Below are 22,646 nucleotides of genomic sequence, written 5' to 3' on the forward strand. Positions count from 1 at the left end.
ATTATTATTATTAAGTAGTAATTATATTTCTTGAGTTAATGAAGGGACCAAATATATACAGTATCGACAATGAATGCAGGTTTATATTTAAGTGAGTAGAAACGTGGATTGAAAACTACGTAGATAAATTAGGGACAGAAATATTATATTGCATACAGAGTGATTCACGAGGATTTACCGTTCCTTACGGAGCTTATTTTCGAAGACATTCTGAGCAAAAAATGTCATATAATCTTTTGTCCTAATCTCAATATTTTCAGAGCTACACTAATTTGAAGTTGTTTGTAAAATACCAATAATCTCGAGTTTTATGAGTAAAAGAATATTAAAGATAAAGAATGAACTATTCAGGAGTATCATTTCTTTAATTAGCTAGTGTTCTGAACCTAAAAATGTGTTGTGAATTTCATAGTTGCTTCGTATAGACTTTTTTTTAGCTACAAAATTATATTTTCTAACGCATTTAGCACAACAACTGTTACAAATCATGCCACTCTTGTAAATTCTTAAAAAGTGTACTTTAGGATGCATAATTAAACTGTGAAGACTCAAGTTCCTAAAGTCGTATGATTTGTAGCAATTTTTGTTAAAAGTGCATAAGAATGATGTCATTTTTAGTTAAAAATTGAAAAATTAAATTTGTGCAAAGCAATTGATAATACATTTCTAGCTTCAGAACACCAGTAAATTAAAGAAATGATACTTCTGGATAGTTCATTCTCTTTTTGCAATATTCTTTTACTCTTAAAACTAAAGAAAAAATATATTTTACCAACAACTTCAAATTAATGTAACTTTGAAAATATTGAGATTAGGACAAATGTTTATGTGACATTTTTTGATCAGAATGTCTTCGGAAATAAGCTTCGTAAGTGATTTTAAAGGCATGTTGGGTCCGATAAGTGTAGTATCAAACAAATAGTATAGGTTTTTTCAGTCAGATCAATTATCATTAGTACATATGCTGAACCTTTATGTTAATACATGAAGTGGTATTTACAAGTTTTCACGAACCATTTAAATGGCATCTTCAGGTCACAATAAAAAAAAAAACATAATGAACACTTAAAGCTCAGTCGTGTTGCTGCACCAATGGACTCATGTCAGCCTCTCTTCTACCATCTTGTAAGTAACGTTAACCTTGACTTCAAAATTTACATCCCCCTGTTAATTCTATAATTAATAAAATTTCTGACATTACCCCTTTACACGTTACGGATTATAATTTTCAAACGTCCATAAACAGCAGCACGAACGACCTACTACTGTAGCATGTTTTCATCATTTTGCGAACTGCACCTACATGTATTTCAAGAATGTTCTGCCTTCATCCTAATTTTTGTACAAGTATCAGTTAGTATAGTGATTTTTGCTCATTCCTTATCTTCATGATGTTTACTTTATGCTACATGTAATTCTAATGGCATATGTTTGATTGCCTACCAGACCTGTTTAAATTTTTTTTTTCTTTTTAACGATTGTGATTATCTGAATTTTAAGTTTTCATTATGTGTTTTTTTTATTGTGACCTGAAGATGCCATTTTAATGGTGAAAACGTTCGTCAAAACTTGTAAATACCACTTCATGTATTAACATAAAGGTTCAACATTTGTACTAATGATAAGTGATCTGATTGAAAAAACCTATACTATTTGTTTCGTAAGTGATGGTAAATCCTCGTGAATCACCCTGTATAATCCCTCTTTCCCTGGTCGTATATGCGCGATGATTGACAGGGTTGTCTGTCTTGGTCAGCAGTTTGAGACTTTTTATTTCAGCCTAATTCTGTCACATGCCAAACCAGCGTATCGGCTCTTGTGTGTAACCGACATCAATATGTGTCTCGTTAGCACAGAATTCACTGCGAACTGCGGTCATAGCACACACGCAATTCTGATTTCAAGTCTGCCCTAACTTTCCTTGTAAAGTCGCTTCTCTGAATGTAGGCTACAAGAACATTTTAGTCGCTAGGCTATTGTTTCAAACGAAGTTACGTCCTGTTCCTGAGGCAATTTCACTGCAAGTTCGTTTCACTGGTTGCCGCTTACGCAGGACGATGTATGTGTGTAGCATACTTTCTGGTGTACGCTTTACTGTCCCATACAGAGTTGCCTTTTCTTATGCTCGGGGATTTGTGTCGCGAAAAAAATGAGCATGTACTGTTTTTCGTGTTATCTATATCTATACTAATAATAAATCTGTAGCCGAAATTTTTCTGATAATTTTAGATTTTCCAAAAATAATTGGTCCTAACATATATAACTAACCACCCTGAAACCGAAAATCGCATTTTTGAAATTTTTGTTTGTATGTCTGTCTCTATGTTTGTTACCTTTTCACGCGATAATGACTGAACCGATTTATATGAAAATTGGAATATAAATTAAGTTCGTTGTAACTTAGATTTTAGGCTACATGGCATTCAAAATACTTTATTTAAAAGGGGGGTTATAAGGGGGCCTGAATTAAATAAATCGAAATATCTCGCTTATTATTGATTTTTGTGAAAGATGTTACATAACAAAAGTTTCTTTAAAAATGATTTCCGATAGGTTTTATTCTTTACAAAATTTTGATAGGACTGATATTTAATGAGATAAATGAGTTTTAAAATTAAAATAACGCCATCTAGGACGGTGCAATGAATTAAGAACAAATGACTTCGTCTATAAGGGGCCTTGGACAACAACAATCGAAACAGGGGCCTTGGACATCAACAATCGAAAGCTATTAAACATAGCCTACAGAGAATGTTTCTGTGTTTGTATGAAGTGATATCAGAAGCTAAATTAACCGATTTGTATAATTAATTATTAATTCACCATTGGAAAGTGTAGTTTCTCTAGATGGACATAATGCTATAATGTTATTACAGTAACGTCTGAGTAAATCGAGGACAGTTAAGATTAAAATAGCTTCTTATGCACAGAAAATTAGATAGGCTATTTTGTAATTCGTTTTCTGTATTTCTTAAAATAATATTTATGTACACTTATTTTAATCTCCGAGAATTAACGAACAACGAGAGTGTATTGATTTAGTATGCAGTAATAGTACGTTAGCTTAGCAATCCATTATTTTATAATTCAAATTTTAACTATGCTCAATTGAATCGTCTTAAAATACATAAAATATATATGCAATAAATGCCATGCAAAAAAAAAAAAAATTGGGTAATGAGCGAAGCAGATTATCTTGCGCTGTTGTAAAAGTTGTTCCCTGGATCAAACGTCCTATTTTAATTATGTAATTACTTTATATTTATTTCCAACAGGTGCAGCGGAGCGCACGGGTACGGCTAGTTATTTTAATAAATTATTTTAACAACACTGCATTGTGTCGAATAATTTCGAGGGAAAAATTGTTCCGGAGCCGGGCATCGAACCCGGGACCTTTGTTTAAACGTACCAACACTCTACCAACTGAGCTACCCGGGAACTTTACCCGACACCGATCCATGGTGTCATGAAGCACCGAAACAGCTGTAAGCCGCACAAACTTACATAATTAACACGAGTAACTCCGCTAGTTAATCAATTACGACAAATGTTTATATGACATTTTTTGCTCAGAATGTCTTCGGAAATAAGCTTCGTAAGTGATGGTAAATCCTCGTGAATCATTCTATATAATCTCTATTTCGCTGGTCAAGCAACCAACATTGAGTGCACACTAACTCTGTGTGACTTAAATTGTGGTTTTCTGTTAACGAACAGTGACGTGTATTATGCAAATCAAGCTTTCAGGTGTCGGGTAGAGTTTCCGAGTAGCTCAGTTGGTAGAGCGTTGGTACGTTTAACCGAAGGTCCCGGGTTCGATGCCCGGCCCCGGAACAATTTTTCCCTCGAAATTATTCGAATCAACTTTACAGGGAGTTATACCTGAAAGCTTGATTTGCACTGCATTGTGTCATTCGTCTTCCAGTCTGGAAAAAGCTCTGAGAAAACCAACCAAGTAATCAGCTGGAGCGGGAATCGAACTAACACCCGAAGTACGAGTCCCATTCTCTACTCTTAGGCAACTTCGGTCGTTTCTCATTTTCTACATTTGTTCAATTGATTTATCGTGTTGAAATATTTGAAGTAGCCTCACCGCTACTATAGTCCGGGTCAGCTTACTACATACCCTAAGGGTGAAACCTAACCATTTTCCCCCCATTACTACATATGCTAGTGGATTGTGGTGATTTTCTAGTTTGCAGGTTGAATTTTCTTTTGCCAACTTCGTTTCGAATTTCGATACTGACAAATACTACAAATGGTAGTGATTTTGTAACTGGTATGTTGGCAGCTGAGACAAATATCTACAATATTTCTCGGTACTGGAGTTCTATGTAATTTAAATTATACTAGATTTCTGAAATGGTTACTGGAAGCTAGTGAAATTTGGCCATACTAGTAATTACATTTTTACATTTTTGGCTATGATTTTTATATTTAACTATTTTTCATTTATTTTATTTTGTATTTTTCATTTATACCTATATCTGTGTCTTTTATTTAGGTAGTATCTATTTGTCTGGTTTTTTTTTTTTACTTTTCTCATTTTCCGTTTTAATTTGTATTTACACTTGTATCTGTTTCATCTCTTTTTTCATGTTATATGCAATTCTAGGTTTTTTTAACGAATATCTGTACTGTCTATTGTAATTGGGGCTTTGCCCTGTTAAATAAATAAATAAATAAATAAATAAATAAATAAATAAATAAATGAATGAATGAATAAACAAGTAAATAAGTAAATAAGTAAATAAATAAATAAATAAATAAGTAAATAAATAAGTAAATAAATAAGTAAATAAATAAATAAATAAGTAAGTAAATAAGTAAGTAAGTAAATAAATAAATAAATAAACGAATAAATAAATAAATAAATAAATAAATAAATAAATAAACATCAGTATTAATATTAATACATAATAGCTATTTTATGTGTTGTGTTGTGGTTATAATTCAAGACTATAGTCAGGTAAGTTTTCGGAGTTAGTATTAATAATTTCATGTGGCCAAACAAAATACATTTTTAGGTTAGGTCTCGTGAGTCAATTGTTTAATCAAACCAATGAATTTCGTATTGCGCGACAAAATACTTGACATGTTGATCCCTTTCTCGTATAGTTTTCCTATGAAAATATGTTACAAATTATTGAATTATTTAGAATAACTTTCCAACATAAAGTACGGCAAGTAAATAAGTCATTTAGTACGTAGGATCGTGTGATATCTGGTAACAGTTGGCAACACTGACAAGACGGCAATATTTGCTGGTTAGGAACTGTTCTTATGTGACCCTCACTACTCTTTTTTGAAGATAAGTAGGGACCGGACTTTTATATAATATCAAGGTGTGAAATATGTACATATTTATGTAAGAAAACTACGCTGAATATGTAAGTTACCAAAATAAGTAAAATCATGAAAATATTTAATATCAATATCTGGCAGGTATAGGATAAGTAAGACTTTCCAGTTGTGATTTCATAGAGCATCCGACTTTTTTACCGCACACTTGACACATTACTATTTTTCCATCTGTAGTGAAAACTTCGTCCATCGCAATCCATGATTTTATTTTTGTCATTAGTGTTGAAGATAAAGGCGCCATTTCAGTTAGTTAAAAGCAGTAGATAAACTCACTTGCACTTTATATTGTAAGTACTAAAACTAGAGAACTGAGTGAAATGAATGACACAACAGTACTGCAAGCACTGTTTCGCTTTACTGCATTAGGAGAAAATAAGAAGAGATGTGGGACACATGCATTTTAGCTGCTCCTTGTAAGAAACAAAGTACCTTTATAAACTGTTGTTTGAAAAGTGACATTCCTGTCTCATTCAGAAGAGTAGGATTATTCCAGCCGAGAACCATATTTTCTAATTGCTCGGAAAATTCCATATCCATCTAGGTCTACTAAATTTAAAGTAAAGAGGTCAAGCAATAACCTGAAAAGCTATTTATTTTAATCTTTCCAGTTTATTCCTTTACTCCAGCTTCTTTTCAAACGTCGGCTACTTTATTGCGGCTCATGTTAGACTTGACACGGGTTTTCCATGGAAGGATTAGGGAGAGGGTGAGTAAGGCTGCAAATTGATGGAAACGGCTTGTTGAGACGTGTGCAAAGCAATTACAGTTCGAGACAAATCATGTCGTCCTCGTCCCATTCCACCGCATGAAGACAACGCTACTTTCTGAGTGATTTTTACAATACAAGATAGTTGTATGAGAAAGGTTGCCTTTTGTTCATTCATTTTTACAGTGGACGATATGGGGTGAGTGCCTCTATTACTTCCTGGAACTAAGGACGTTATATATATTATTTTAATGTACCGAAGTACATATGATATGTCCATGCAGACATTCTGCGTCATCATACGATGAAATCCGGTGTGGCTTAGTGGATAAAGCATCAGCACGTAGAGCTGAAAACCCGGGTTCAAATCCCGGTGCCGGAGAGAATTTTTCTCCGTTCCATTACTCTTTCATCGTATGATGACGCAGAATATCTGCATGGAAATATCATATGTACTTCGGTACATTAAAATAATATATATTATATGCGTAAATCACTTTGTGATTTAAGACGGCGCTTATTCCGTCGGATCCCGGCCAACTAGTCACTCATTACGAGTGCACCTCAGCACATGTGTGGACTTCGGTCCTACGTTCATAGACATCTATGACGTAGTGCAGAGGGCGGCCACTAGAGGGAACCCAAGAGTTGGAACTTAAACTGAGACGATTCTGTCCGACACCGGGATGGGTATCCGGTGTGGCTTAGTGGATAAAGCATCAGCACGTAGAGCTGAAAACCCGGGTTCAAATCCCGGTGGCGGATAGAATTTTTCTCCGTTCCATTACTCTTTCATCGTATAAGGACGTTATGTTTCGTCGCAAAATATATCTTTTCTTGGGTAGGTAAAAAGGCTTTTTAAATCTGTGTATTTCAAATTGTAAACTTACCCAGCAGAAGTTTTTTTTTCTTTTAGAGAAGTAAAAATGAATAAACCCCAAAAATATGCAGATGTATGTAATACCAATACCAATAAAATTCAATTCAAACGCAAACTTACTAGGCACTTGGTCAGTAATTGAGACTCGTTCAGACATGGTTTCTTGTAAATAGTTCTTTTAATCTACCACAAAATATCCCAATATCCGGTAATTTCATCACTATAGAATTTTGTTATTGTAGGTTTAATTTGTAATTTAGTAAATACAAAAATATTCTTTGTTCTTAACTTCTATGATAAAATGTCTAGCTTTCATTAATCAGGTATTCTTGTCGTACTTTAATTTTTATTGTAATTGTAATTGTAAATTTAATATTAATTGTAATCTTATTATTCATGTTATAGTTGTAATCCCCTGGTAGAGGGGCAGAGAAGGCCTGACGGCCTTATCTCTACCAGGTTAAATAAATAAATACTACTAAATAAATACTACTACTACCAAGCCATAATATGTAATGTGGGGTAAATATGTAAAAATATGTAGTATTAAATTTAAATATATTAATGGTAATTACAAGATTCGCAAAGATTTGTTATTTATATAAGGTTTGGTTGAAAGCAATATAATATGTAATTACATAAAAATCCGGTCCCTAAAGATAAGAATGTTAAAAGTGCTTACCTGTCTATGTGGTCGAGCATTTCCTGCAGCACCTCCAGGAGGTTGGTGAACTGCTCCAGGTTCAGGGAGGGGTTCACAGTCTGCGGTAGTAGCGACGGCATGACCCTTGTCGCCATCAGGTTCACAGACAGCCCGTACTTCTTGTCGCTCAGCATCAGTCGGTAAATATCTGCGCAAGAACGCATACAACAACACTTTAGCACTATACTACCACAACGAATTCTGAACTAAAATGCAACGTGTATCGAAAAGATGGACCTAATTTCAAAACCCCATATCTCTGCACTCACGAGTCACCCTTGAATGACACGAATATCACTTAAAATTAGAGATGGCCGATATTTCACAAACCGGTATTTTGTCACAGGTATTTTTTTGTGACAGATAAACCTGTTACTGATGACGCGAAATACCTATGACAAAATATCGCTATCGAAATCTGCTCCGTATTCAGTACTCTGACTGATATTTTCTCCTCTACGTCGTAGGTTTGCGCGTGCGCATGATACAATAACAGCAATCTGGCGGTAGTTTCTCCATCTTGTTATAAATTATGTAGTTATTACACGATTTAAATAATAACACCATTGGTTACCAGTACTTAATCTTGTGTAAAATCCTGTCTGAACAACTGTTTTGTTTTGTAATTATTTTCCAATGTTTTTCCGAATACTTATGTTTCATTAATTTTTATTCTATGACTCAATATTGTAATGTTAATGCACGACTTAAAATAATTTATCCATTATATTATATACAATAAAAAGGATCAATTTTTAGGATAATCATATAACCTCAATTTCTCCATACCCAACTACATTTAAAATGATCAACTGGTTCAATATCTGTAATATAACCTTTTGGTACATGAGGTTAACTATTGACATGTTACTGTTCAGTTAGGTAAGTATTTATTTGTTAATGGTACATGTACATAATTTCTTTGTTGGATTTTTCCCATATAAATCACTGATGAGTGGTGTGTATAGAGAAATCGTATTCATATTTCACTGCTCTTCAATATTTCCTGCTAATTTTTATCGGTGTGACAAAATATCGGTGTAATTCATGCTACGTATCGATATAAAATGAAGAGTCCACTGCAAGAATGATGGATGTCATTTGGAATACATTTTGCAGAAGAAGCAATTGAAAGTTTGAAATGCTTAGCGCTCAAAGCTTAACTGTGATTTTCCGATCATTACTGGACAACGACTATCAGTGTTAATGCCATATAACTCTGTATGTACAGTTTCCCTAGAAAAGTATGAGACGATTGAATATTCCTAAGTTTCAGATGTAAGACACTGCGCATGATCGGAGACCAGAGCACTGATACACAAGATAACGAATATTGAGTTACTTTAATTCAGGCTATTTGGTTTGTTACTAGCATCGTTCCGAAATTCACTTCAAAAACTGCAAAAATATGATAATATTACGTAAATAAAAGATAAATATATACATAAATAGTGTAGTTAAATCGACAATGGACCTTCATGACTAGATCGACACTCCGCACAGAAAGGCAAGCTTTCGTGTCGTTTCCATAGCTCAGACTCTAAGACTTCTGCGTCTCGTGTAGAAGAGTGCGAGTTCGATTCCTAGTCTACACAACGATTTTTTTTGTTTAAATAACTTTGAAATAGAGTTTTAAGTGTTAATGATCACAGACAATACAAAATTACAACTTATAATATTGTAAACGTTAATCTAATGAATGCATTTATACATACACACACATACAATGTAAATGCATATATATTAAAAAAGAACAATTAAAATGAAATTAAAAAATATTCCTAAGCCACACAGACAAACTTTTAAAAAGGTTCAGAGTCCTTAGGCTATGTCATTTGTTGAGTAGTTATTACAATATTTTATTAGTAGCTTTCCCATATGTGTAAGAAATGCACTCGCACAGAACAATTTTTGTTAAAAGCGTGGCTTTGGATTATTTCATTCTCACCCCTTCAGTTGATTTTAACTATTTTACCTACGTGTTTCCAATAGTGTTTAATTTAATGTTAATTCAATTTTATTCATGTTATGATTGAATGAAAAAGCACTGTTGCAGTTATTGACTAATTACATATATTAATACTAATTATTAAATGCACCTCTTAAATAACCAATTGCAGTATGTTTTGCAAAATCTTGAATGTTTAAGTTGTCAATAATATTTCTATACTATATACTATAAGACATTAAAAGAATTTGCAATAGATTTGGGGTCTTCTAGTTTATAATCACTGGTTTTAATGAAAAAATATTTTCTTTCTTAGAATATCTACAAGTTTAACTTCAATAATATTTCGAATAGCTTTAATTGCATTATCTGAATGTTCTACTTTTCTATTCGAATGTATTCTATTTCCCTCTTTCATAATTTTTTATAAATTACACCGTACTTCTTGTAGTATTTAAGAACATGAGGATCATTACATTGAAACTCATTACATATATTGGGTTATTTTACGACGCTGTATCAACATCTAGGTTATTTAGCGTCTGAATGATATGAAGGTGATAATGCCGGTGAAATGAGTCCGGGGTCCAGCACCGAAAGTTACCCAGCATTTGCTCCTATTGGGTTGAGGGAAAACCCCGGAAAAAACCTTAACCAGGTAACTTGCCCCGACCGGGATTCGAACCCGGGCCACCTAGTTTCGCAGCCAGACGCGCTGACCGTTACTCCACAGGTGTGGACCATTACATATAGATTCTTCTTTTTAATACATGAGATTTTTAAGTCCCTGCGTTATCTACATGTTTTTATTTTTGAAATTTTTCACAATATTGAGTGGAGAACATCCACTAAAGTGATTCTGAAATTAAAGTGAAAAATGCAATACATTTACTCTTAATATCAGTAGTACCAGTATCATATACTTTTTTCCAAGATTCATTTTGTAGACATAAATGTAAATAGTCACTAGATACTAGATACTTTACGACCCTTTTTTAGTTTTTAAATTAATATTTTGAAATTGTTCAGAGACACTGGAAACACTTAGGATTTATTTATCATGTTCAGACAAGCCATTGATTACAGGTTCTGTCGAATAGGAATTCAGTCTAATTCTGTGTACAAAACTTTTATCAATGGCTGTGCTACTTCAGCTTGTATGCTGGTGGGAAAATGGCTCCAGTTTCAAGGAGAGATAATCTATGTTTATGTCACTACAGATCACAAATTCCATATGAGATTTCTAAAGTCTTTTCCTTACAAATTTAATGTTGGCTATAAATATTAATAAATAATGTAAGGAATATGAATGATTGTAGTTAGAAGTCTGATTTACATTATAAAAAGCAAGAAGTTACATTCCGCGGCAACATTCAAACTTTCGATGTTTGGTTTTGTCGTCCAACGCATAAGCACGGACCTATTCAATGCTTATGTTAATAACGTAGAATTTAGCTGTAGCAATGTGGTGTCATAACTTGGGATTTGTTTAATTAACGTAATTCGATTTAATTTGATTAGTTTCGCAACAATAATTGGACTTCCTGTTATATCCTGTTATTTAAATATTTAATTTAGGGTTGATTTATTAACTCTTACTGTGCAAGATGCCCCTTATTTCAATAATTCTATATTACGCTAAATAGTCATTGTCTACACTAAAGTATTATCGTCATCCCTCATTTCTCCATATTTTTCGACGAATTATACAGTCGAGGAACTCTGAACAAATTAATTACACCTCAATAAAAAAAAAAAAGAGTTTTACGTGGGATCGAACACGAAACATTTCGGCTATATGGTGGAACCGACACGCTACTATATGAGCTACCGAGACAAGACAGTGACAGCAGCAGTCCAGAATGTAGGGCCTAGATCCGATAGCAGGCATTTGCCATTCGGTACAGAGAAGCAATGATATTTTGTTACCCGAGCTATGTTGTGAAATCGTGGCCTTAAATGACTGTCTTCTTCGTGATCCTTAAACTGATCCTTGTCCTTGTTGTGGTCCTTGTAACAATTCTTGTTCTATTTGTCATGGTACTTATCGTTATACGTCGATATCGAGTGAACCGCGCTGTAGAACTTTAACTTCCGACAACCAAGAATCGTCTCATTCTTTTTAAGGGTAACTGTACATTCTATATGTCTTAAGCTATGCATTGACAGTCTTGGTTCATTTTCGACAAGAAATTGACATCCATCATTCTTGCAGTGGACTCTTCAAATATCGGTGTGACAAAATTACCGATAAGAGTCCCAGATATTTAATTGTCACAGTCACAGTTGTCACAGTTACTTGAAAATATCGTTTAAGCTCATCTCTACTTGAAATGGCACGTCATAGAGTTTCTAATAACCAACGCTAGATGTCTCTCCCAATACAACAATAGGCGAATAGCCGAATGCAACAACAAACGCTAAATTTACTTCCTGCACTTGTGCAGGATTTTTTTTCATTGTTCTATATACACTTTTAACACTTATTAATCACTGATTAACTCTATATCTTCTTTACTGTGTTAATAAGAGGAAATTACCTGGCTGACTAATTTTTAAGTGATATTCTTCAGTGGCACAGATACGTAGACGACATACTAATACCACAGTCTAGTATATACAGTCGCGAAGCTTGAGTTGTGAGGGTGCTAGGAACAATAGACTGTCCCGGTAGTATTTCGCATTGTTTGTAATGAGACGATATTAGCGATCCTAGTGGTTAGCAACCATCTATGGATGCATATTTACTACTACGTATTGAGCTTCGTGACTGTATATACTAGACCAGGATTGGGCAGAATTATGCACTCTGTGCTTGCACGGTGTACTACGAGAGAAGTGTGCTTATAGAGTGCACGAAAACCGGTTTATTCAAGTTGCGGTACGTACTGTATGTTTCAAAAGAAAATGTTATTCTACCAAACTAAGTAAGAACATAAAGTAATAAAACACTTCCTTAAACACAAAACAAAACATATCTGTTGCACATTAATTCATATTACTCAATTTCTCAAGATTTGGAGAAACTGTACTAGCACAAGCTATGCGAAGAACTGCCGTTAAAAGCCCATCATTTCTTGTTTGAGATTTGTTTATTTTCGTAATAGAAAATAACTGTTCACATCTATAAGTGGAACCAAATAAACACAAAACTTTCTCACACAGCTTATGCAGATTGGGAAAGCGTCCTCTTGGGAATCCGTCATAAAACTTCATAAGACTCGACCTTGAATCATATTTCGCTCGCATATCTCGATCACATCGCAGGTCAATCAATTCACACTATAATGAAGGGGGGACGTTATCAATAATCAGTTGGAATCGGAACATGTAGCAAAAATGCGCAAATCCATTTCCAGGCAATCTAAATCGTGGAACCTTGATGTAAATCCCTCTAATAGACCGGATAGAATACATGGTTACATTTCGAAATTTTCATTGTTCAAAATTCTATGCGCTTAGATAAGGATGGGAAATGATATATTTCGCCCTTTTGCATTTGACGTATCCATAACAGCAATTTCTCCTTAAAAGCTGCAATTCTATCTGCAAATTGTGTATTAAGAATTTATTTTCCCTGAAGTCCTAAATTCAGCTCATTTAAAAGCTGTGTAAGATATGTTATAGCTGCTGGCACACTACAGCGCTCGCACTTGGAATTCCCCGTGCGCACGGAGGGAAAATGCACACAACGCCCATCGCTGTACTAGACTGTGCTAATATTATACAAAGGAAACAAAAGACAGGTTCAAAACCTACACAAACACATAAACAAAATGCATCCAAAAGCACACTACACCTAGAAACAGAAACAACAAATCCATAAATTTCTTAGACATCACAATAACAAAAAAAGACAACAAATATACAGGGTGTTTAAAAATAGAGGGCATAATTTCAGGTATGTATTCCCCATATGTAGACAGTACGAAAAGTTCATTACAACATGTGTCTGGAAATGCTTGGTTTCCGAGTTATGGCCTTCAAAACAGTAATATTCACCGGAACGTTTTTCTTCCCGCAGGTAGTTGTCTTTACAACAGATGTTCAAAATGTCCACCTCCTGCTAAAATGTCCACCTCCTGATTGAATACAGGCCTCACATCGATGTCTCATGGCCCTGTGAACACGATCCCAAATTCCAGGAGTACTGCGTATTTCCTCACAACCTGCCACAACTCGATTCCGAAGGGAGTCCATGTCGGGCACCGGAGACGAATGCACCAATGATTTTAAATGGCCCCACAAGTAGAAATCGATAGGGTTGAAATCGGGTGAGCGTGGAGGCCAAGCAATTGGGCCACTTCTCGCTATCCATCGATCAGGCTACCTCTCCTGGTACAAACGACGAGCCACCGCAGCACTGCCGTCCGTCTTACCGTACATGAAGTGCACTTCTGCCAGCTCCTGATTTGAGTAAATGTCGCACAGTACAGTGCCAAACACAACACTCAATGAACCCTTCGCCTCGGAATTAACTGTTAGAGTGTCCTCTGTTAATATCTTCTGTCATGGCACCTACCTCCGAGAAGAATATCACTGTTTTGAAGGCCATAACTGGAAAACCAAGGGTTTCCGGGCACATGTTGTAATGAACTTTTTGTATTGTCTGTACATGGGGAATACATACCTGAAATTATGCCCCCTATTTTTGAAACACCCTGTATGTTCAAAATATACTAAAAAAAACCACAACACACATACACAACACTTCCACATCAACCCGTACAACACAAACACGCAGGATTCCGATCCATGAATACACAGACTCATCACCATTCTTATGAGCCAATAAGACTATAAGGAAGAAATACACACTATCAGATACATAGCACAGGAAAATGGATATAACCCTAACATAATAGATATAATAAGAAGACTAAACGCAAACAAGAAAACGCAACACAAACATAAGAACGAAAGAAATACATCACAATAACATACGAAAACAAGAACACATACAAGATCACATCATCTTTCAAGAAACTGAAATGCAACATTGCATACAGAACACAGAACACACTACAAATTCAAATTCAATTTTTTTTTTTTCAAATTCAAATTTATTTACAATTTACATTTGAAATGAATACATATGAATAGATACCCGAAATGAGCATATGCTCGTGCTCGGGTACAGTCCAGTAGTCTACATAAATTTTACACAGATCAAATAATAATGCTGATGATAGAAATAATAGTGACAATAATAATAATAATAATAATAATAATAATAATAATAATAATAATAATAATAATAATAATGATGATGATGATGATGATGATAGAATAATCGTGACAGAAATGATACAAAGATTGTAATACAAAATAATTCATTAATAATAATAATAATAATAATAATAATAATAATAATAATAATAACAATAATAATAATAGTGATAAAACAAAAATATTTACAATAATAAAATAAATACTAAGACGGATAAAATAAAATATAAAACCACTAGCGAGAGTTAACACAACTTAAATAAGCATATAATAACCGGAAAAAATGCCAAACTCGAAAATCAACAGAAAAGTTCGTTGTATCGCAGACGACAGCAATCGCCGACAAAAACATCTTACACATAGACAAGACACACAAATAAATACAACTTAACAGGTGTATACAAACTATCATGCTACAGTTGCAATGACTTCTACATTGGACAGGCTGGAAGATCATGTCAAACACGTTACAAGGAAATATCACAGCCATAACGAAACTACACAACAATTCAACCTACGCAGAACACATCACAAACTCCAATTACAACTACAGCAACATAGACAGCGACGTGAAAATACTACACATCCAGCCAAAAAACTAGAAACTTAACACTCTAGAACAATATGACATACAAAAACACTCCCCCAGCACATCCTGAACATTCAACTCAATTTTAAAACACACACCCTTTTCGACACAATCACGAACACAACAGTAAACCAGAAGATAGCGCAGGACCTTGACTAGGCTTCTGACAATGAAGAACATCACTTCGAAACTAGTCAGCCAGGTAATTTTTTCATACTAACACAGTAAAGAAAATATAAAGTTAATCAGAAATTTTCATTGGATTGAGACTAAACGTTTTCAGTGAGTAAAAGTACAAAATGGTGACTACGCAAATGAAGTCTTTTACGTTGGATAGGCCGCAAGGGACCCGAAGTCTTAGCACTACACTCTGGCCTTCAAGATCCCCAGACATTACACGGTGCGATTTCTTCGTGTGGGGATTAAGTAAAATACTATGTTTTTGTGCCGTCATTACCAACTAATATGGATGACCTCAGGAACAGAATCATAGCGACAGCGAAGAAAGAACTCTGAGAAGAGTTTGGGACGAATTCTGGCATCACCTCGATGTTGTCCGTGCAGCACGTGGAGAACATATAGAGCTCATATAATATGGTGAGTAAAACTTGTCGACTCATTAAACTATTTGCAATTTGTTATGTAATTATAACTTACTGCCAATGCGAGATATAGGGCTTTGAAATTGGATCCATCTTTTTTATTAAACATTAATTCTAATAAAACAAAGTAAATTTCAATTGTTAAAAAATAATATTTCCGTAACTATGAACCTTGCTATGGAAATTTCTTCTTTATTGGAAAACAAAAGAGCAGAAAATATGAGAAAACTTCAATATATGCTGCGATTAGCTTTTATAGTAATTGCCTAGTAACTGCAGGAATTTACCACTAAATCATTTAAAAAATGCAATTGAAAATATTTTATTTGACAAGTGCTTTTATTTCAAGTTGGAATTTTCAGATCATGAATTTTAAAATCATGCTACTCTTTTATTGTCAATATCTACAGCAAATTTAATTGCTCATATAACAAATAAAATTAATATGAATTTACTGAATATCCAAAAGTTATATCATTCTGCCCAAGGGCAGGTCTTTCACTGCAAACCGAACTTTCTTCAGTCTTTCCTTTTTGTGCCTTCCTCTTTGTATCCTCATATGATCCAGATATCTTAATTTTGTCTATCATCTGATATCTTCTTCTGCCCCGAACTCTTTTTCCGTTCACCATTCCTTCCAGTGCATCCTTCAGTAGGCAATTTCTTCTCAGCCAGTGACGCAACCAATTCTTTCTGATCAGTTTCAGCATCATTCTTTTTTCACCCACTCTTTCCAACACAGCTTCATTTCTTATTTTGTCTATCCACTTCACACGTTCCATTCTTCTCCATATCCACATTTCAAATGCGTCTATTCGTTTCTCTTCATTTCGTCATAATGTCCATGTTTCTGCCCCATACAATGCCACACTCCATACATAGCACTTTACTAGTCTCTTCCTCAGTTCTTTTTCCAGAGGTCCGCAGAAGATGCTCCTTTTTCTATTAAAAGCTTCCTTTGCCATTGCTATCCTCCTATTGACTTCTTGGCTGCAGGTCATGTTACTGCTTATAGTACACCCCAAGTATCTGAAGCTGTCCACTTGATCTAAAAGTTATATATATATATATATATATATATATATATATATTCTTATTAGAGGACCTCTCCGACCTCTATTGAATATAGTGTAATCAATGACTTTGTGTAGTCTTTGCGACTTCGGCCGGCGCTGTGGATCGGGTCTCGGCATAGCTCAGATGATAAGAGCACTCAGTGTGCAAAGCTGAGGGTCCTGGGTTTGAATCCTGGTGCCGGAACGAATTTTTCTCTATTAAGTATCTACACAAAGGCATTGATTACACAATATTTAATAGAGGTCGGCGAGGTCCCCTATATACGTAATACATTAGTGTTAACAGTTACCTAAAACTGTTGTTGAAATAACCATAAAGTCATTAAGAATATGCGCTCCTGCATATATGACATATATAGCTAGGCCTAAGTCTAAAGTGCAGATACAAAGAAGGAGAGTTCAGCCGGCGCTGTAGATTGGATCCCGGGATAGCTCAGATGGTAAGAGCACTCAGCGCGTGAAGCTGAGAGTCCTGGGTTCGATTCCCGGTGCCGGAAGGAATTTTTCTGCATTAATAAGTATTCAAAACTTAGCAATGACATTTTCTGTTTTATTAAGGTACAATGCAGACGCATCTAGAAAAGTCACGACAACATTTTTATGGACGGATCAGGAATCGAACTCAAAACCTTGGATAGCCCGTTACTGGTTTTCGACAATTGAAGTCGGTGGTCCACTCTCAGGTGTCTGAATCAATCTCTGACGTATGTCCTGCGTCACAGCACACGGTCTGCTTGCTACGAGGAAAAATTACCCCCCAATTAAAGTGTGCGTCACTTCCGGCGCCTCCAATCGATCACAGGAGCGACGGATCCACTGCCAATTAGTGGCAGAAAGAGTCACTCTGCAGGTGGCAGAAGGAACCTTTCCTTGCCAATTATTTGTGAATCTCGGCAGACAATAAACTTCGGAGTATGCACAGTCCGATGGTTAGGTTTACGATATATGTAAAATAGAGAATCGTTATGAAATAGAATAATTACAGATTCAAAGTCCCTTGAATATAATTCCTTTATTGAACAAAATGCTTATTATACCTGAGATTTTCACAAAGTTCAGAGCAGTAACAGTCCTTAATTTTCTTTGCTTTGCTGCACGGGATTCGTATTCGGGAGATCCGCGGTTCAAATCCCTGGACCGACCAACCTGACTGTGGTTTTTCCGTCGTTTTAGAGTTACTTAAGCAAATGCAGGATTGGAATTTTCATTTCCACGGTCCTTTTCCCTTCCTTCCCTGTAGAAAAAAAAACTTAGATTTCATATCATGTCATTCATCTTAATCACCTCATTCCATAGGCATATTCAGGCATTAACGCTCGTCTTCGTTAAAATGTTATGTTTTATTTAACGACGCTCGCAACTGCCGAGGTTATATCAGCGTCGCCGTTGTGCTGGAATTTTGTCCCGCAGGAGTTCTTTTACATGCCAGTAAATCTACTGACATGAGCCTGTCGCATTTAACCACACTTAGCCCTAAATGCCATCGACATGGCCTGGGACCGAACCCGCAACCAGAAGGCCAGCGCTATACCAACTGCACCAACCAGGCCGACGCATGTCTTCGTCCGCTTGCAGAAGGGACGTTCTCTCCGAAGCCGTTTCTGGATTCCAATCCTTTCGCAATATCTCTGCCAGGATTCATTCCTTTAGAGCACTTCCGAGGGAGTTTCGACACCTTAGAAGGGCTGTCAGAATAGATACTGTGCTGCTTGGTCATCTTGATGGTGTGAACTTAGGGCGGGGGGTGTAGGGGACCCGTTGGGGAGCGGGTGAGTGGTCTCATGCGGCCGGTGGGCTGGTACACCTCATCCTCATTCATTCTATATTCGGGGTGCACAATAGGTCACTGTTGAGCCGACCTGCTAAAGGATCGTCCCTAACCCGCCCCAGCTACTATCACTACCACCACCTTCACCAACACCACCATCACTACTATTATTTATATTTAATTCGTTTTATCACTTGAATTTATTTCAATTTATAGTATAATAACACATTACAGTGAAAGCAGTACTATAGGCTAGTAGTGATAGTGTCGTTGCAAAAATTGTATTAATAAACACACACTCTGTAATGTTTTATTAGATTTTGTGTTGTGATTTATTGACAATAAGGTCTATATACACGAGTTCTGACTGTACTTTTGGTGTCACGGCGATTGGCAGTCGGGTATCTATTAGGAGCTGTAGCAACATCTATATATATAATTTCAACTGGTAATGGAAATTACGGGAAAATGGCTAAACGCATTTTAATGAATGATCCGCCATTTTGAAGCTTGGCATCCAAGGATTTTCAGAAAAATAGTAACTTTCAGTGAAGCGTTAGTTTTCCTACATAATTTTCCTATTTTCCAAAATCCAACTTTCGTCAGTTTTGAGAACTAATTTTATTGAATCACGGGCGACTTGATTGAATTTCAGAACAAAACAAAACACATACTACAATAAACAATAGGCTATTACACGAAGGCCATGACCTGCAAGATTGCCGACATAATATTTAGAGCTCAAATTCAATTTATTAAAAGCTTCAAGACTTACTAAAAATAATTTACAGGTCTGATTCTGCAGTGTATAATTTTATGAGTACAGCTGTGTATTAGATATTAAAATCTACAAAACTTAAGATGGTTTGATGACATTATTACCATTATAAATTAAATATTGTTATAGTTAATGTCATGATGCGTCCATTTTTAATTAATTATACATAATATTAATCTATATTGGTGACATGAAAGTGAAACGTTGTGAGGTTATGTAAGTAAATGTAGAGAATATCTTAATTTAGATCTTCATTTTGTATAATTTACTGAGTGGCGGCTATATATAACTACAAAACTTAAGTAAGATAATAAAATTGTTACTAAAAATGAAATATTTTTATACTTATTAATCAAGTGGGGTTGGGCCTTTTTCATATTCTTAATGGCGGTGTAGTGTAGATATTGATATGCGTCATTGTCTACAGTATTGGCTCGAGAGAGCGCAGAAAATACAGTTCCTAAGGAAAGACCAAAAGATATTACTTACTGATAAAACAAGAGGCCTAGAAAATTTTGTAGTCTCCCGATCATTTCAACATGATCTCTTAGCAGGATAAAATGATTTTAAGCTCTACATTTCAAGTTCTACATGCAGCAGCTGTACCAAAATGCTATTGTTCGAAAGCCTAGCAAATCTGACATTTTTTTAACTTTCGCCTACAATCCACAATGACCTGAAATAGCTATTGCTATCGTCCTGACATTGATACTTGCGTTTTCGCGTTGAAACTCAAAAACTGAAGGTAGATAGGTTCAAGAAAAAGTATTTGGGATAAAAAAAAACATTCAGAGGGAGTATATTTCATTATTATGGAAGCAAATAACTTTCAAAATGTCTGGTCTTCTTAATTGAAAATAAATCTGAAAAATTTTTATTTGAACGTTTAATGAACTTAGTTTGCAGCAGCATTTGCTGCACAAGCCACTAGTATAAGTAGATTAGTTACTCACTCTTAGCTTAACATTTAAAATTTCTGGTGCCAAAAACATCTACGTTGCTTATACAGTACATAGCACTAACTCGAGGTCCAAGTTTGGTTTGATTTTACATCGAACACAAGCCCGAAATAGGGGAAAAACAGAGATGATTGGTTTGAGATCCAGCGCGGATAGATACCCAGCAATTCTGCTCCCATTGGTTGAGGGAAAACCTCGGGAAAACCTGAACCTGATAACTTGTGCCAAACGGGATTTGAACCCAGGCCAACTTGTTTCACGTCCAGACATACTAATCGTTACCCCACATCAGCGGTCAAAAGAAATCTATGAGCTAGCTGTCTAGCATTGAGCTTCTAGAATGCTAACATTATAGTAGAAATGGATCAAACCACCAGCAGATTGCGGGAAAGTGAAATTGTGTCTATCTTAGACAAGGCGTTGTAACAGAGTCACGTTTAGTCTGTTAATTCTCTCGCTCTGTATAATACATGACAATCTCAAGTTTAAAATCAGGAAAGCGAGGAGCCTGTGAACACTCGAGTTACTAATCTAAATAATTCAGCACCCTGAACAACGCTCACACGTCAAGTGCTTTGTATTCAGCGGCTGTGGCGTTCACCATGTGTTACGACCGCTGAGAACTTCGGAATGGGAGCATCTTCCGCGCGCTGGAATCAGTTTCAAGTGATACTCAAGCATAAACGATTTATATGTCCACAAATTCGACATAAATGCGAGAAGTTTGTGTCTTCTTCATATCTGTCCGCCCGTGTGAAATAATCTGCTTCAACTAGAACTATAAATGATTGGAATGACCTACCTGCAGCGGTCTTTGAGGGCTGTCCTTCCTTAAGGAGATTCAAGAAAAATTTAAAAAGTTGTATATAAAGTGAAAATTAAAATTAAGGTGACATTCAACATTTAATTTTTTTTAAGGTGACATGTATTTATCTAGGCTGACGAGTTTACTTCCTTGGTTTGAATTGTAAATTATTTAAAACTAGCGTGTAAGAGGGCCTTAGGCTAGAAATGTTTAGTTTAAATGTAGTTCTGTTTATAAGTATGCATAAGGATGTAATTATTTGACTTATTTGAACTGTTTTATCAGTGATGCGAGGTGAGTCAGTGAAGTTATGGTTTTACAGTGCAGTGAACAGTTCCGATCAGTGATAATTTATAGCGTCAATGAAATATGTTCTATAGTGTCAGTGAAATGAGTTACAGAGTGTCAGTGAAATGTGTGCTAAAGTGTCAGTGAAATGTGTCATAGTGCCACTACAGGGAATGAGATGAGAGTAAAGTGAAAGACTATTGAAACTTATGTAGGACCTATAGATAATTATGTAGGTTGTATTGTAAAATTAGGTATTTTATTTTATGTTTTATTATTATTGTGTTAAATTGTATTGTGTATTATTATTGTATTGTGTGTAAAATTGTATATGTGTTGTAAAACTGTATTGTGTATTGTAAATTTTATTGTGTATTGGTTATCATTTTATTGTGTATTGTTAATATTGTGTATACCACTGCCACCGGGTGCTTGCCCACTTGCAGTGTAAATAAATACATACATACAACATGAGAATTTCAAACCTTTTTTTATCGCAAACAACAGAAATCAATGGTTCCCAGTTACCAGCGTTGACAGTGAAGACTTTCGATTACGCTATACAGGGTGTTTCAGTAAAGGCACAAATTAAACGAGACATAGGGAATGCTGTTCTGAACATTTTGACTTACGGAACCTAGCGTCTGGGAAGTCTTACGAAGATATGGGCTTAAACATATACAGTAAAATCCCTCGTATTCGGCACTCAAATAACCGGCAATACCAAAACAACGGCACTTTCGGCTGGGCTAAAAAAAGTAATTCATACGAAAAGGAAGAGGCGGACGAAGATGTGAGTGGTTTTCGTGGATCGCACATGCCGCATATTGTTTACTCTTTACATTGTTCACGCGTGAAAACATAGACAGAAAACCCCGTTATGTCCCTGGACTAGATCGGGTAGCATCAGTAAGATGTCACTTCGGCCTTGCAAACACTGCGTAGAGACGA

The 22,646-nt window shown here is 35.4% G+C and overlaps 1 protein-coding gene across 1 annotated transcript in view; it reads right to left on the reverse strand.

Annotated features, from left to right (window-relative positions):
* The window catches only part of bma (SCY1-like protein bma), a 1,113,807-nt gene that overhangs the window by 79,861 nt on the left and 1,011,300 nt on the right, over nt 1-22,646 (reverse strand). Inside the window, exon 12 of the mRNA XM_069846551.1 lies at nt 7,633-7,801. Coding sequence (XP_069702652.1) covers nt 7,633-7,801 — 169 coding nt within the window. The remainder of the gene's footprint in view (nt 1-7,632; nt 7,802-22,646) is intronic.

The sequence above is a fragment of the Periplaneta americana genome, chromosome 14 (assembly GCF_040183065.1).
Source record: "Periplaneta americana isolate PAMFEO1 chromosome 14, P.americana_PAMFEO1_priV1, whole genome shotgun sequence".
NCBI lineage: Eukaryota > Metazoa > Arthropoda > Insecta > Blattodea > Blattidae > Periplaneta > Periplaneta americana.